This window comes from Ochotona curzoniae, unplaced genomic scaffold (assembly GCF_017591425.1).
Source record: "Ochotona curzoniae isolate NIBS_2020 unplaced genomic scaffold, NIBS_Ocur_1.0 patch401, whole genome shotgun sequence".
In the NCBI taxonomy this organism is placed as follows: Eukaryota; Metazoa; Chordata; class Mammalia; order Lagomorpha; family Ochotonidae; genus Ochotona; species Ochotona curzoniae.
The window spans coordinates 659,400-675,448 of NW_024466975.1; the positions used below are offsets into that span (position 1 = coordinate 659,400).

Consider the following 16,049-nt stretch of genomic DNA (forward strand, 5'->3'; position numbering starts at 1 on the left):
GAACCTGTTGGACGTTAGGTCTGGGTGCCACATGGACCTATTTTGACCTGTACGATGCCACAGTCGGTATTATTTTCCTGTGGGACCAGTGCAATTCGCTGAACTCAGTGAGTTCTCACGAGATCAGCACATGCGCAGTTCACTGTTGTCCCCTGCAGTCCTAAACTTTTCCACCTTGTACAAAATGGCACCTGACGTACCACTACTAGAATTCTTGATCTGCTGGCCATCAGGTCTGAGGGCTACCCAGACCTGTCTTGGGTGGAACCTGTAGAATGCCACGTTGATGCAGTTCACTGAGTCAGAAATGAGTTCACTCCCAGCTCAGCGCATGCTCAGTCCTTTCCCTTGCCCTTTCCTCCTTATGCAAAATGGCGCCCAATTCAGCTCTAGGGGGCTGACTGGGCTATGAAATCCATCCTGTTCTCACACTGCCTGTCTGTGATCTACTGCTCTGTTTCTGCTCCTGGTCAAATCAAACAGACCAGCAGGACGGACAGTTCTTTGTCTGGGTTCACCTCCCAAGCTCCCAGTGAAAGTCCCTTCCCACCTGGTTGCTGGTGGAGTTCTGGCTGCTGGTGGAGTTCAGATTGCTGTTTGCTGAATGCCGCTGGAGTATCAGTCACTGCAACACCACACTGCTGTGTCTGCTGCTTTCCTGTGTCTGTCAGTCTCCAGGTGCCCCTCTGCTGTTGTTCTGTCCTCTCCTATTTCCTTGAATATGTCCTCTCTGCTTCATCCTGATTAAATGTTTTTCTGTCCGTTTAAATGTGTCCTTACCCTATTCTGCCATCTTGATTCTCCATCAGATTGCCACTTTCCACTGTGGTCTTCATTGTAATCTTCAAGTCCTCTCCTCCACCCCCAACTCCCTGTCCCCATGTCTTTTTATCTGGCAAGGATGAAGGGTCAAGGTCACAAAAAATTATGGGGCCTGTCATGATAGCCTAATGGCTAAAGACTTTGCCTTGAACACACCAGGATCCCATACGGGTGCCAGTTCTAATCCCAGCAGCTCCACTTCCCATCCAGCTCCCTGCTTGTGGCCTGGGAAAATAGTAGAGGACAGCCCAAAGCCTTAGGACCCTGCACCTGAGTGGGAGACATGGAAGAAATTCCTGGATCCTGGCTTCGAATCGGCACAGCACTGGCCATTGTGGTCATTTGGGGAGTGAATCATCGGATGGGAGATCTTCCTCTCTGTTTCTCCTGCTCTCTATATATCTGACTTTGCAATAAAAATAAAATAAAATTTTTTAAAATCATGAATTGTGAAGAAAACTACATGTGGATTCCAGACATGCTTGCATCAAAATAAACTTTTAGTTTTATTTTTTTTCCATTAACTTTTTGAAATACCATCATATGCTTTACTTTGGAACACAAGGAGAACTGGAAGGCTAGAGTTTCAAGAGAAGTACTCAGAATGTGTTAACAGTCTAAGTACATATCAGTCAATGCTACAGATCATATTCTGCAAAGATCATATTCTGCAAGGGGTTAAGGATATGAAGTGTAACACACATTTCCAAATATTGAAAGACTGATTCCCTACAGTGAAATTACTTGATGCCACAATTAAGAGACTCCTTGGGATGCCGACATCACATATTGGAGTTCTTGCTACAGAGTCCTGCCTCCATTTCCACCCCAGTTTCCTGTCGATGCACAAGGGGAGACAACGGGTGATAGCTTGGGAACTTGGCCATCATGTTCTAGCCTCCTGGTTTCTGCCTGACCCAACTCTGGCTGTTGTGGGCATTTGAGACATCAACCAGTAAAGGAAAGATCTCTCTGTCTGGCTTCAAAATAAAATGAAAAAAAAAAGTTTTTTTTTAAGAACTTAAGGAAGAATTCCCTGAGCTGAGAAGAATACAGGGCCATACTGCATTCCGAATCACTGTCCTTTCAACATTTCCTTCATAAGTTCTGTGTAATGGGATTAGCACAGTTCTCCATCTTCTACATTTTCAGATTAAAAATGGGGGGATGCCCCTTTATTAAGTAGCCACACTGTTGATTATTTACTGTCAGAGATTACAAACATTATCTTTAAGAAAAGACTGGGAATGAAAGATGCAGCTCTTTTAAGGTACAAATGAGTAAAAAATAAGATACAAATGAAAGATTAGAGAGAGGGCAACACTTGCTCACTCAGACACTGACAGCACTTTCTTTATATTCTGCCACTGATTCTTCATTTTTATCGACTTTTTAGCCCATTGAGATCTACTTCTACCCCCAAACTGGAAATTCTCTCACTGTGTATTCAATGACTCCCACCCCATCCTGCAGACTTGATGTCAGCAATCCCAAATGACTGGAACTCCCACCTCCACCCCATAACATCTAACACCCTCCCCAGCTCCTCCCAGACCTCCCTGATGCACTGACCAAACGCCCACGTTCGAGCCATTATGAATAACAGGTTTGTAGGCTGCCAGAAACTGTTGTGTAGACACATTTAACAACCAAACAATGTAAAACTGCGTAGCATCTGCTCAGTTTTACCAGTCTCTTCTGCACCCTGGCCACACTGCGTTTCTCATCAGCCATGTTATCTTCATGATCTTTCTCGTCCCTCTGCCTCCTGACCTAACTTCAACTTTCTAGTTCTATTCTGGGCTGTCCATGTCAGCCCAGCAAGAAACTCAGGGTAAGAAAAGGTTTCTGCCATTGAACCAAAGACCCAAAGACTAGAAGAGATTTTGATGTTCTGGATTTTCTGTTTTAGGTGCACATCTTAGCACCTAAACTCGGCAGGTGCATCAGTGGGAGAAGTCCTCATTTGTAGCCCCTTGTGCTGTTGACTGAAATCCTCCTAACTGCATCTCCCCACAGAACATGCCAGTTTTTCCTCCTTCATCTCCTGCTCAGCATCCTTTATGGAGATTAGACTTCTGCCTAACACTTGGGCTGAACATTCCCTGGTCCTGTCTTGGTCTTTGGCTACTGTCTACTCTGAGCTGAAGATTCTCAACCCTGATCACATGAGAAGCATCAAGGGAGAAGGGTGGATGAAGGATGTGCTTTTTAAGAGCTCTGATACCTGGTTGCAGCACAGACCAATGGAACTGGGAATGGGATTTAGAGCTTAGTCAATGCTCAATCTCAGCAGGTGATTCCAGCATGCAGTAGAGCCACAGTTTCTCATTATACAGAATATCACCCAGGGAGGTTTGTCAAACACACAGATAGATTTCATGACGTCACCTAAAGGCTTTGGGTTAGGACCTCAAATGGCCAAACTGTAGTCATGGGTAAGAATCACGGCTCCACTGGTGTGTGTTGTGGCACAGCAGGTTAACTGCCTTGGAACACCTGCATTTGCACATTCTGGTATGAGTCCCAGCTTACTCTGCCTTTCTGATCCCACTTCCAGCTAATATACCTGGGAAGCACAAATGATGGCCCAAGGACCTGGATTTCTGCCACACATGCAAGAGACCCAGATGGAGTTCCTGGCTCCAGACTTCAGCCTGGCTCAGCCCTAGCTGTTGTGGGTTTGTAGGTATTGGGGGAGTGAATTAATGGACAGAATACATCTATCTATCTATCTATCTATCTATCTATCTATCTATCTATCTATCTATCTATCTATCTATCTATAGCTTTCTCTGTCTCTATCTGCCTTCCAAATACATAAATAACGGTTTTTAAAAATCATGCCTTTGGAGTGGGTACTCAGTTTAGTGGTTAAGATGTACACATCTCACATCAGAGTGGCAGGCTTGACACCAGCACCAGCTTCTGACAGCAGCTCATCTTTCTGAGCTCCGAGCTGCACACACTACCCTGGCACCCTGTAGATGATGTGGATGACAGTTTACTTTCTCTCAGATTAACTAAGTAATTTTTAAAAATCATAGTTCTCAGGGCATCCACTGTAGCCACAGTTAGAGCAGAGCTTTTCAAATTTCCCTCCAGCTTGTTTTGTGCAGCCTATGGGACACCTTTACCCAGACACATCACAGGCACCACACTCCTCAGGCAGCCTGCTCCTCCCTACGGCTTCCCTCCGGTGCCCAGTACCACACCTCCCTACTCACCAAGCCAAGCCTGAGAGGCAGCCCCACCTGATGCCTTTCTCAGAAGTCAGGAATGCAATCCCCCTTCACCTGTTCCTTCCTGAGCCTTCCCATGACTCTTCCTTATCCCCCTTTTCCCTCATCCTGCTGAACTTCTTATATAGCTTCAGCCTCCAAATCCTGCACCATCACAGGGGCCTCTCCTGTTGGGTCCTAGCCTCTTTGTGAAATATGAGTCAGACTGTATCACTCACCAGTGGCTCCCTATACTTTTCCCCACAGGATTCACGTCCCTTAACAGGGAGTATGAGAAGCTGCATAACACAAACTCCGCTGCCTTTGCTCAGCAGGAAGGTCATTTTAGCACCGCTTGCCAGGGGCCTACCTTGATCCACACAATAGCAGCCTCATTCCCCTGTATTTGGGCACATGATTCTGTTTCCAAAAACATACAACATTTGAACAAACAGAGCTGCTGCCTGGTTAATGCCAGGTGGGGCCAAGGAGGTATCATGCCTCTCCTGGCTTGCCCGCACCTACAACACAGAAGGCCTTCCAGTTCTCCTGGCCTGCTGCACAGCGATGTTCATTAGTTGGGTAGGATGTTTTCAACGTGACTTTACCTCTGCCCACCTGGGCCACACTGAAGTAGTTATAGCAACCCTCCTGTGCACACCCCGCCCCTGCCAGATGCCCAGAATCCAGCCCAGGCTACTCCCTGAGAAGCGTTGCTGCCACTCAAGCCCACAAGCTAAAAGTCTGGGCCTTGCCAACATAGAGGACAAAGTGTGGTATTTATCAGGCTGTGGCGCCATGGCTGGGTCAGCCCCTGCAAAGCCTGGATGCAACAGGCTCTGCTGTCTCCTCTGGTCAGTGGCTTGTTTTAGCTGCCCAAGGATGGAGAGAAGAATCTGCTGTGTCTTCATGATCAAGAGGCAGCATGGTGGCTGCTGTGGACTCCAGTTCATAAACATGCCCTAAGGAGTCTGAGGTTGACTCTAAGACACAGGCAGGGCTTTGCAAACCAGTAAGAGATGTATGCCTGGCAAATAAGCAGACACCACTTCTTGAAAGGATGGGTGTGGCCAAGCTCATTCCTCTGTGCTTCTGGGACTAACAAATGGAGCGGGATAATCCTAGTTTGCAGAAGCATTTGTAGGATGCACAGAAGCAGCAAGAGGAGGAGGTCAGCTCTAGCTCCTACAGAGTGCCTCACGCATTCTCTCCATGGCATCTCCTGTGGGTTCTGGGCCTGGACTCTGCCTTGCCACTTTTCTGTGTGCCCCAGGCAGGTTCTTTTCTGCTTGCCCACACCCCAGGTTCCCTGTCTGTAAATGAGGACTATCATTCCCTCCTTAAACGGAAGTTCCAGGGATTTCCAGAGGTTACAGAGGGAATGAGTTCAAAGCCAACGTTTACCCAGCAGGTGCCAGGGAAATGACAGCCTCTATCACTAGCTTATTAAGCATAGTATTAACAGTGAGCTTGGTCTGTTACTGACCTTCTGCTTTCCGCCTTCTGCGCCTTCGCCCAGGACTCCTTTCTCTGGCTGGGCTTCTCAGGGTTGGTCCTGGAAGGATAGGTCCGCTGGTAAGGGCCAGTCCCATTCTGCTCTCCAGGGCCGTAGGAAGCAGGCAGCAGGCCATTCTTCTCTGCACGCTGGGGCTGTGCCTGCTGGCCTCTGGGACCACTGGGTAGATCCATAAACAAGGCATCCTCTTCAGCAGGTGAGTACGGGGACCTGGCCTTGCTCCGGTCTCGCTTGCCCTCCAGCGGCTCCCTCTGGGAACGGTACCGTTCTTCCTCCTGCTCCCGCCTCTCAAAGCCGAAGGAGTCGTCGTGGCCCCGGTGGGGGCAATCCCTTGCGTGTCCAGGGCCTGCACGACCACACTCTCGACAGGACTCTATGTGGTTGGCCTGGGGGACTGCCTGTCGCTCCTTCTCCATATCCCTGCAAAGAAGAGCACATGTTAGGTTCTTCCCAGCACTCACCTCTGCTAGGAACCCCTGTCATGCCTACCCCCTTGCTCTGTGTGCCTACCTGCTTCTGCCTTGGGGCTCTGGCTTAAGTGTCATCTCCTCTAGGAAACACCATGGGGCCATGTATGTCTGCTCTTGCAACTCCCAACTAGACAAGTTCTAGTTCTGTTAAAGTTCATCTGGCAGATTGCAGTAGGCCAGCATGCCTACCATGATGACCAGTCAGGAGTATCAGTGTGTCTTCTATGAACACTACTGAATGAAACAATGAATCCGTGAGACATTCTCAAGAAGGCCATGCCTGAGCTGTCATCTCACTGTTCCTGCTTCCTTTGCTATTTGTCCCGCTGTCTTTCTGGGGCTTGGACAGAAGGCTCCTGAGCCATGGATCTCTTCTGCTAGAATCTAGTGCAGCTGGCAGCACGTCAGATCTTCAGAGAACAGCATCTCTTTATATAACTGCGTGTCTACAGCATCAGGGAACAGCTGAAGCAGAGCACACTTACCTACTTCAGGTAGTGTTACTGTTAGTCAGATGCTAGAGGGAAGGACATGAAGGCCCAGAGATGATCAATGAGCATCCGTCTGGGGCAGAGCAAGCCAGGGCTTCACCCCAGGCAGACTCCAGGGCCCACGTGTGTCTGCTTTTCTGCACTGGTGTGTTTGACCTATGCACATGCAAATCTGGAAACTTAAGAGAAGGGGGCGGGGTCATAGGTCAGGATGTGAACTGAAGCTAGAAGGGGAGCTTCAGGGGACATAGTAGAGGCCTTCTCATTCATGACTGTCCCATTGTAAGTTGCCTCTCTCACTTAGGACAGGATCCAAGTTTATCTCTTGGATCAGTGGTATAGCAGCAGCTCCATAACCTTTGCAGAATCTATGGTGGACAGGCAGGGGGAGCATGCTGCATCCCAGGCAGGCCAGAAACATTACCAGGGACCCGGAGATGGGGCCATCAGTCTAGTTTTACTTCTTGGTAAAAGTCTTCTGGCCTTAAGTTCCACCACAGCTTAAATAGGCCAAGCCTGAGGTGCCCATTTCAACAAGGGAGTATATAACAGAAAAGATACAAATTTCCCTCTCTGGCCATGTCCCAGATGTCCTTGCAATAACCTCAGAACTTCAACCACCAACTAGTAGTACAGACTCAGGTGAATCAGACAGTCTGAAGGTTAGCTGAGTGAATAAAAATATGAATGCCCATGCGAGCTGTGCTTCTTCAGGTGTGCAGGCCTATCTCCCGGCCTTAACTAAACGCATGGGCAACTGAGAAAGCAATCCCATTTCTCACTGTCCAAGTACCATGGAAACACTAAGCTTTGTCTATGTAGGGGGTAAGGGTGTGCGACACTTCTTTGGGCATTCTTCCTCCCCACACCCACCCCCAAATCCACTGCCACGCTAACAGCAGCATTTCAACTTTCCCGTAAGGATCACCGTGCCTCATTCTCTGGCTTTGTGGTTCTGGTGCAGCTTACTCTGCTACTCCCCATCGAGTTGAGGCTCCAGACCCTTGGTGATTGCTTCAAGGTTTGACACAGGAGCCAATCCAGACGAATTAGAATTAGCCTGGGGACTTGGATTGGAGCTAGCCTTGAAGTGATGCAACTATGTGGGCAGATGCTGCTTGAGGGTGAAATAAGCAGCAGAGAAAGAGTCCTAAGCCCTTGGCCTGAGCACCTAGACCCAGTCACACTTGAACCAGACACATCCTCGGACTTTATGATTGTGATCCAACAAATTTCCTATCTCACTTCAGGTAGCTTGAGTCTGATTTCTGTTATTGTTGTTGGAAGGAATCCCATCACACATCGCTTTGTAATGGCACATCAGAATGTTGAGCTCTGAGGGCTTCCTTGACTAATATTCAGTAGGGATCTACCAAAGCATTCAGGGACATAGACTTACATTAGGAAAAGCAGTGTTGCTGTAAGGTTATAAGGACACAGTTCTCGGGGCCACAGTGTGCCCACGATAGGTATTTTAACTGTCCTTCCATTCTGTGTTTAATCTTCCATAACCCCAACCAATAGTCTTCAAAGTTACCCAGGCCATTTATCTTTACCATTCCTCAAGTTCAAGAAGTCCCTCACAGGGCCCAGTGCAGTAGCCTAGCAGCTAAAGTCCTCGCCTTGCACATGCTGGGATCCCATATGGACACCAGTTCTAATCTGGCAGCCCTGCTTCCCATACAAATCCCTGCTTGAGGGCAAGGAAAGCAGTTGAGGATGGCCCAAAGTCTTGGGACCCTGCACCCACATGGGAGACCTGGAAGAGGCTCCAGGCCCCTAGCTTCAGATCAGTGTAGCTCCAGCCATTGATTCAGGGGGTGAATCAATGGACAGAAGATCTTCCTCTCTGTCTCTCCTTCTCTCTGTATATCTGACTTTCCAATAAAAATAGAATAATTCTTAAAAAAGAAATTCCTCATGGGAGTTGTGTTAAGGCTGATGTTGTTTTGACCGAAGCTCTGGGTCTCTGCTCGAGTTGTGGAAGCTTTAGAACCTGGCACACTGCTTTGCTTTCCCTTGCTCTGAAATTTCCAAATGGTTACTCCAACCATGATAGTCAAGTAACTCCATCCTCTTGTTATTCACACCCCAAAGAGAAACAGCACTTTGTCAGAAATACTTGTTGGTGGCCACAAATATGCCCCTGACACGTATAATAAGGGAATGGGAGGGAACAGAGAGCTTCTTGAACTCCACAACCCAAGAAGGAGAGTGTCTCAGCTCAAGCAACCGCAAGTTGACTGTTCCTTCTTATCTAATTAATTACAGTGCATTTACTCAGCCCACATATTCCCCACGGGGATGGGCATTTGGGGCTTAAGAAAATGGCAGAGAAAACTGCCTCTGCTTTCAACCCCAGGCAACTCCAAATCCTAATTTGATGATGGTAGCACTATTTAATGTCATCCTGACCAACTGATCCCCAGTTACAGCAACTGTCACTGTTTCCTAACCTAAAAGCTATCTTTATAGTCAGATTCATAAATCTTAGTCCTTGCCCTGCATATATTTGGTATACACAGTCCCACCCATGCCAGTACTTCCTGGAAATATGTTTAAAAGGGTTTGACAAACCTTTTTCTTTTCTCTCTCTTTTAGATTTATTTATTTTTATTGGAAAGGTGGATCAGATTTCCAGAGAGAAGCAGACAGAGATCTTGCCTCCTATCCACTGATTCACTCCCCAAGTGGCTGCAACAGCTGGAGTTGAGGTCCCTGGGTCTTCCACCTCATCTGGATTAAACGTTTAACTCCTGACATCATGAGACTTAAGGACATCAACATTTCCTAGCTCTTGTCCTGTCCTGCATCCCTCACAATTCAACACACAGCTTTTCAAATCAGGAGACTTGTCACAGAGGAGATCTAAGATGCTCGATTTAGCACAATGAAAGAATAAAGCACCCCAGGCCGTCACGACTATGTCATTCAGAGAACCTGGCCATGCAAAGCAGAAATGCTTAGCTAAGGTGATACAAGCCTTTCCCAAGCAGGTCATCGTTGTCACAGAGGACACCTGGAATCAACGACTGGTCAAAAACACAGAGAACTGCTGACGTACAAGGACCATTTTGGCCACAGGCATCACTTTTTGAAAACTACAAATTCAGGGCTTCAGACCAGAAAGATCTAGATTCAAGAGCTGGCTCTGTTATAACCGAGCTTGATGACCCTGGACAACTAACCTTTAATCTCAGGTTCCTCATCTGTGAAATGGAACAGCAGCTGTTACCTCTCTTGGGGTATTGTGAAGATTAAAGGAGGCAAGGCCCACAAATAACACAATACACTGTCTGGCATACAGGATACCCACCAATGCAAAAAATGCTTTGACTGTTCACTATTTAGTCTTGGCTTTCTTTGCCCCAACATTATTAAAGCAGAAACACAGCCTGCAAAAATTTACGTTTTCAGGGAGATGGGGGGCCACTGTTGTAGTACAGTAAGCTAAGCTTCTACCTGCACTGCCTGCATCTCATATGACTGTTGTTTTGAGTCCTGGCTGCTCCACTGCCAATCCCTGCTATTGCACTGGGAAAGCAATGAAAAATGGCAGAAGTGTTTGGACCCCTCCTTCCCTTTCTCTTGCCTTGAACCGTAAGGTGACAAAAGTGAGAATGAATGAATGCCACGTGCTAACATCTGGGTAAATGGCCAGAAACAGTTCGGCTCTCTGATGGCAGCACGGAGTCACTGCACCGGCATGGACTCTACTCCAGACCTGTTCTGTGAAAAAGCTAAAGTCCTCCTTCCCCAGGCCACCTGAAGTTGAGTTATTTTATGTAACCAGCAACAAATGCAGTCCCTGATTGACACAAGGGGCTGAGCCCTTCATCGCTGGAATTGGGCTTCTCTATTTTCAGCTCACCACAGGGATGCTATGTGCCTGCTTACAGAACATTCTTGCTTCTCTCTGGTATTGGGAAAATGTGTTTTTTTTTTTTTCTCATTCCTTTTTGTTGTAAGAATAAGGAAGCAAAAAGATCTTGCCAAGAAACTCTGCACCAATTATTACTTAATTCTGCCTTCAAACTCAATGTTACCAGACTCCAAAGAATCATGTTTTTCTCCTACTTAAACCACATTAAATCTCACTCAAAGACAAGGGGACTTGGTCACACTGGCAGATATGGATCCTCTGTTGACACCCCTCCCTGGAAGAATCCTTCCATCTCTTTACCTGCATGACTCAATCAATTGCCCATGAACAAGGGTCAGATCACTGATATTTTTGGCAAATTTGACCTGAGCTGGTCCATGTGGCAGAAGTCCTGTCAGCTCAGCCTGTGTGGACAAGGCCCAAGTCCTCCTAAGTACTGACTTCTTGGGGTAGGGTGGGGCTCAAGACCCCAAATCCATCCTGGAAACAGTCAATAGACTTGTATGAAAGCCTGAAGGTAAAGGGGACCAGAGCAGCCAGGATTGGTTCCTAGCCTCCGAGAAGGAGACAGCTAGGGAGAAAGGACCAGGGGTCGGTTTCATCTTCTCCCCAGAGTTAAATAGGGCAGCTCCCCTGGGACAGGGAAGATATCCGCTTCCTTTCATGCTCTGTCTGCTTGGCCCACATTAACAATGCAGGGCCTGACAGCTCTGACGGTGCACTCCACAGTCCTCCCAGCTGCTTTCCCCCTGAAAAGAGTTTGGCTGCAGAATCAATGAAGTCACCAGGCTGTCAAGCTGAGCTGCGTCTTGCTTCACTGGAGTGACTGTTAGAAAAACTCTTTCTGGGCTGAAAGGATTGACAAATTGGACCAAGTGGAGAGAGATGCTCAGTGGCTCCTGGGTCTCCCCCTTTTGTTCCTGCCTGCTTGGAGAATCCTGCCTTCTCTTTACCTGGGCAAGCTGGACCCCGTCACGGCTCAGCTAGGCTTGTCTGAAGCTCTGGCACTTGTGATGCATACTGACTTTCCATCTCTCTATAGCATTATAGACTGGGTCGTCCGCGTTTGTTTAATGGTTATTGCTTTGTTATTGTTGCCATGGGCTGGGCCTTACTTTGCACCAGGAATTTGACATAGGCCAGTTTTTAGCTCTTAAAACAATTGTTGCAAGAAGCAGATTGTCCAGCACAGAGAGGCTAGGGCACTCACGAGTAACAGATTAGTTACAATAACCTGTCTCTGATGAAGGACTGGGTCATCAACAATGGTAGCAGCAGTCACTGTTAGCTCAGCACTTAATGAATGCAAAACTGTGAGCTAAGCCCTGTATTACCTCTTCTGATCGCACAACCCCACAGAACTAACAACAACGTCTTCCTTATGGGTCATGGTACAGGAATTCAAAGACAGGAACCCACTGGGCCTGAGTCATGCCATCAGTTCAGAAGCTAGACTCAGACCGTAACTGACCCTGCTACTGCAGAGCCTTGCACTGGACTGAAAAACGCATCCACAAATTACCTCTGCTGAGGGCCCCAGAGGCTGGTGCAGCTACACTTCACACTTTCAGGTGGTCAGAGTTTGGAAGCCCAAAGATTTAGTTCTCCAAAAACAGTGCAGATAGCTCAAAATGTGGGGGCTGTTTGGGGCTGATTGCCCCACACGAGTCCCACAACAGTGTTCACATCAGTCCTGGTCGTCCCAAATCACTACAGAACATCTCACAGTTGCTTTGTTTATCCAAACAGCTCCCTTCCTTCCCAGCCAGCCAAACTCCCACCCACCTATCCATTACCTGAGCACTTACTCTGTGCTAGGCACTGAAGTGTAAAGGCTGGTGGGGATGACAATGAGGAAGCACGGCAACATAGCTTTAGCATGAAGGATATAGGATAAAGGGAAGGAGTGCTAAGGAGTGCTAAGACCTGCAAGCCATGGTGGAGTAGTCCTGGTAGAGGGAAAGGGATGGAGCAGAGGAGCAAGGCCAGAGGGAGGCTGGAGCCCCAGGAACCATCACAGTCTTCTCATGCTCACTTTGCCTCGGAGCATCTGTGCATACCATTCCTTGCCCAGAATACTCTTCCTAGAAGATCTGCATATCTGACTTTCTAGGGTCGACCAGGTCCCGCCTCCATATCAGGCCCTAAAAGAGGCCTTCCCATGCCTCCCAGACAAAAGTGACTCTAATCTAGACCCTGGTCCCTCCCTATCTCAGTACTCTGTTTTATTGCTTTGATGCATGTTGGTTAAACTTATGGACCCATCATTCATCTATTTGTGGAGTTGTTTTGTCTCCCTTTTCCAGCATGAAGATGCATAAGGTTTTGCTTCTTTCTCTGAACACTGTTACATTTTCAGCTTCTTTAACACTGACTGACTCACAATATGATTTCAAAAGTATTTGTAGAATAGCAGATGAAATAAGTGAATGCAAGAACAAATGCATCAATTCAAGTTGTTAAAAGAAGTTCAGTAGTACTGAGGCATAGAAAATCATAAACAGGACTGGTGTGATGTAACAGGCAAAGCTACAGTCTGTACAGGCCCTGGTTTGTGTCCTGGCTGCTCCACTTTGATCCAGGGCCCATGAACAGAAAATAACTCAAGAGCTTGGGCCCCTGCAACCTATGTGGCTAACTCAGACGAAGCTCCTGTTTCTTGGCTTCAGACTGGCCCAGCCTCGGCCATGGCAGCCCTCTGGGGAGTGAAAGCAGTAGATGGAAACTCTCTGTCCATCCCTCTTTTAAATAAAAATAAGTAAATAAATAATAACAATCAGAAACAAGCTAGACTGTGGCACAGTGGATTAAGCTACTGCCTGCAAGGCCAGCATCCTATATGGGCACCGATTTGAGACCTGGCTACTGCACTTCCCATCTGGCTCCCTAATGGCCTGGGAAAGCAGCAGATGACTCAAGTGCTCGGGCCCCTGCACAGGAGACACAGATGGAGTTCCAAGCTCCTGCTTTAGCCTGGCCCAGCCTTTGCTGTTGCTGCCATTTGAGGAGTAAAGCAGCAGATGGAAGATCTCTCTTTCAATCTCATTTGCTTTTCAAAATCAATCAATCAATAAATTTTTTTTAAAGGAAGGGAAATCAGGAGTAGCAAGAGATGAATTAAAGGTATATGTAGGGGCAGGCCAACACAGGAGTTCAAAAGTTAGGCTAAGAAAATGAGATTTTTCTCCAAAGCTGATAAGTTTGTGTGTTAATTCAGTCCTGCCAGCATTACAGGTACACTGAAGAAAGACCAGAGAGGCTTGGAAGCTGAGAAACGAGACAAGCTGTCATCTGATACACCCTCTTGCCTGAGTAACCGTGGGGCAGCTTTGCGAGTCCCAAGTGCAAACTGACCCCCGTGGGCAGTGCTCAGGCCTGTCACAGAGGACAAAGTGTCCTTAGGACAGCAGAGGCAATCCAACAAGGCAAGTGGAGAAGCCAGGCTTACAGGAGTCCAGGGTCGGTCAGTCAGGCAGGTGGCAGAACAAGAACAGGCAGGAGAATTCTGAATTATTCAGGGAAGAAGGGACACAGCAGGCTCAGCCACAGCACTCAGTGTCCCCTACAGTGCACAGTAGTAGGCGGGGTCTCCAGCAAGTGATGCTGAACCATGTGCTGGAAACAAGAGGACAGAGACAGCAAGGGCAGCGGGCTCTCAGCTTGGCTCCTGGGCCAGAGGAATGAGGTCAGATGAGGCTAGATGAGAGAGGAGCTGATCAACAGGCGTATAGACAGTGCCACAGAGAGTCTGGGCTGCCAACCAGCGCTCCCACTCTAGGGACAGGGCACGTCCCAGCAAGCAAGAAGGCACCTGCTGCTCACAGGAGCCTTTTTATTAAGGGGTCTAGGGCATTAATGACGACACTGGAAGGGAGTGAAGAAAAAGAGGCCAATAAAATTATCCCCCAGACTCTGGAAACCAGTATTCCTGACATACAATATTTACTGCATGTCAGTGTGCTATGTAAGCATGCTACAGGACATTTAAAACGTGAATGGGAAGAGGGCCTGGTGCGATGACTCAATAGCTAAATCCTCACCTTGCAAGCGCTGGGACGCCAAATGGGTGCTAGTTCATGACCTGGCTGCTCCACTTCCCTTCCAGCTCTCTGCTAATGGCCTGGGAAAGCAGCAGAGGATGGCCCAAGGCCTTGGGACCCTGCAATCACGTGGGCGACCAGAAGCAGCTTCTGGCTCCTGGCTTCAGATGAGCTTAGCTCCAGCCATCGTGGCCATTTGGGGAGTGAACCAGTAAATGGAAGATTTTTCTCTTTGTCTCTCCTTCTCTCCATAAATCTGATCTGCATTTCCAATAAAAATAAATAAATCTTTTTTAAAAGACTTATTATTATTTTTAATTAGAATGGCAGAAACACAGAGGAGAGACAGAGAGGAAGATCTTCTGTCCAATGACTCACTCCTCAGGTGGCTGCAACAGTGGAGCTGAGTCCATCTGAAGCCAGGAGCCCAGAGCTTCCTTGGGGTCTCCCACACAACTGCATGGTTCCAATGCTTTGGGCTGTTCTCAACTGCTTTCCCAGGCCACAAGCAGAGAGCTGGATGGGAAGCAGAGCCCCTGGTGTATTAACCAGTGACTATATGGAATCCAGACACATGCAAAGTGAAGACTTTAGCCACTAGGATACTGTGCTAGGCACAAACAAATCTTTTTTTTTTTTTAAATGAATGGTGGGGGGGGGCGGAGCGGCGGGGACTGTCATCATGCCATGGCAGATAAAATCACTGCCTGCCATCCCATGTGGGCAATGCTTTGTGTGTCCCAGCTCCTTCGCTTCTGATCCAGCTTCCTGAAAATGGCCTGCAGAAGGCAGCAGAAGATGGTACTGGTGTATGGGCCCCTGCTACCCATGTGGGAGACCTGGATGAAGCTTCTGGCTTGAGCCTCGCCCAGCCCTGGCTATTACAGCCACCCAGGAAACAAATCAGCAGAGAGAAGAGCTCTTTCCTTCCTTCCTTCTCCTTTCTCCTCTTTAACTCTGCCTTTCAAATTAATAAACACATCTTTTAACAAAAACACATCTATTAACAGACACTTAAAAATTGTACATAGGTGGGCCCGGTGCGGTGGCACAGTGGTTAAGGTCCTCGCCTTGCACACCCGGGATCCCATATGGGCGCCAGTTCTAATCCCAGCAGCCCCGCTTCCCTTCCAGCTCCCTGCCTGTGGCCCGGGAAAGCAGTCGAGGACGGCCCAAAGCTTTGGGACCCTGCACCCACATGGGAGACCCGGAAGAGGCTCCTGGCTTCGGACCGGCATAGTATAGGCCGTTGTGCTCACTTGGGGAGTGAATCATCGGACGGAAGATCTTCCTCTCTGTCTCTCCTCTCTGTATATCCACCTTTCCAATAAAAAAATAATAAAAATAAATCTTAAAAAAAAATTGTACATAGGTGAGGGCCACAGCATGATGTACAGCATGACAAGTACAATGTCAGATGATCAGATCTGGGCAACAGGCGTATACATCACCTCACTTACTCCTTCTCTGGGTTGGCGAACCATGTGAAACCCTCTCTACTAGCTGGCTTGATATATTCAATTAATTATTATCAGTAACAATTAGCCCACTGTGGCATAGACATTAGACATTCTTTGTTCTTCCTATCCAACCACATCCCTGTACT

General features: G+C 47.8%; 1 protein-coding gene across 3 annotated transcripts in view; it reads right to left on the reverse strand.

Moving 5' to 3' along the window:
• Window positions 1-16,049, reverse strand: part of LOC121167620 (pleckstrin homology domain-containing family A member 7) — a 67,789-nt gene that overhangs the window by 30,187 nt on the left and 21,553 nt on the right. For all 3 annotated transcript variants that reach the window (XM_040997165.1, XM_040997164.1, XM_040997163.1), the window contains exon 6: window positions 5,530-5,979. In XM_040997165.1, coding sequence (XP_040853099.1) covers window positions 5,530-5,979 — 450 coding nt within the window. The remainder of the gene's footprint in view (window positions 1-5,529; window positions 5,980-16,049) is intronic.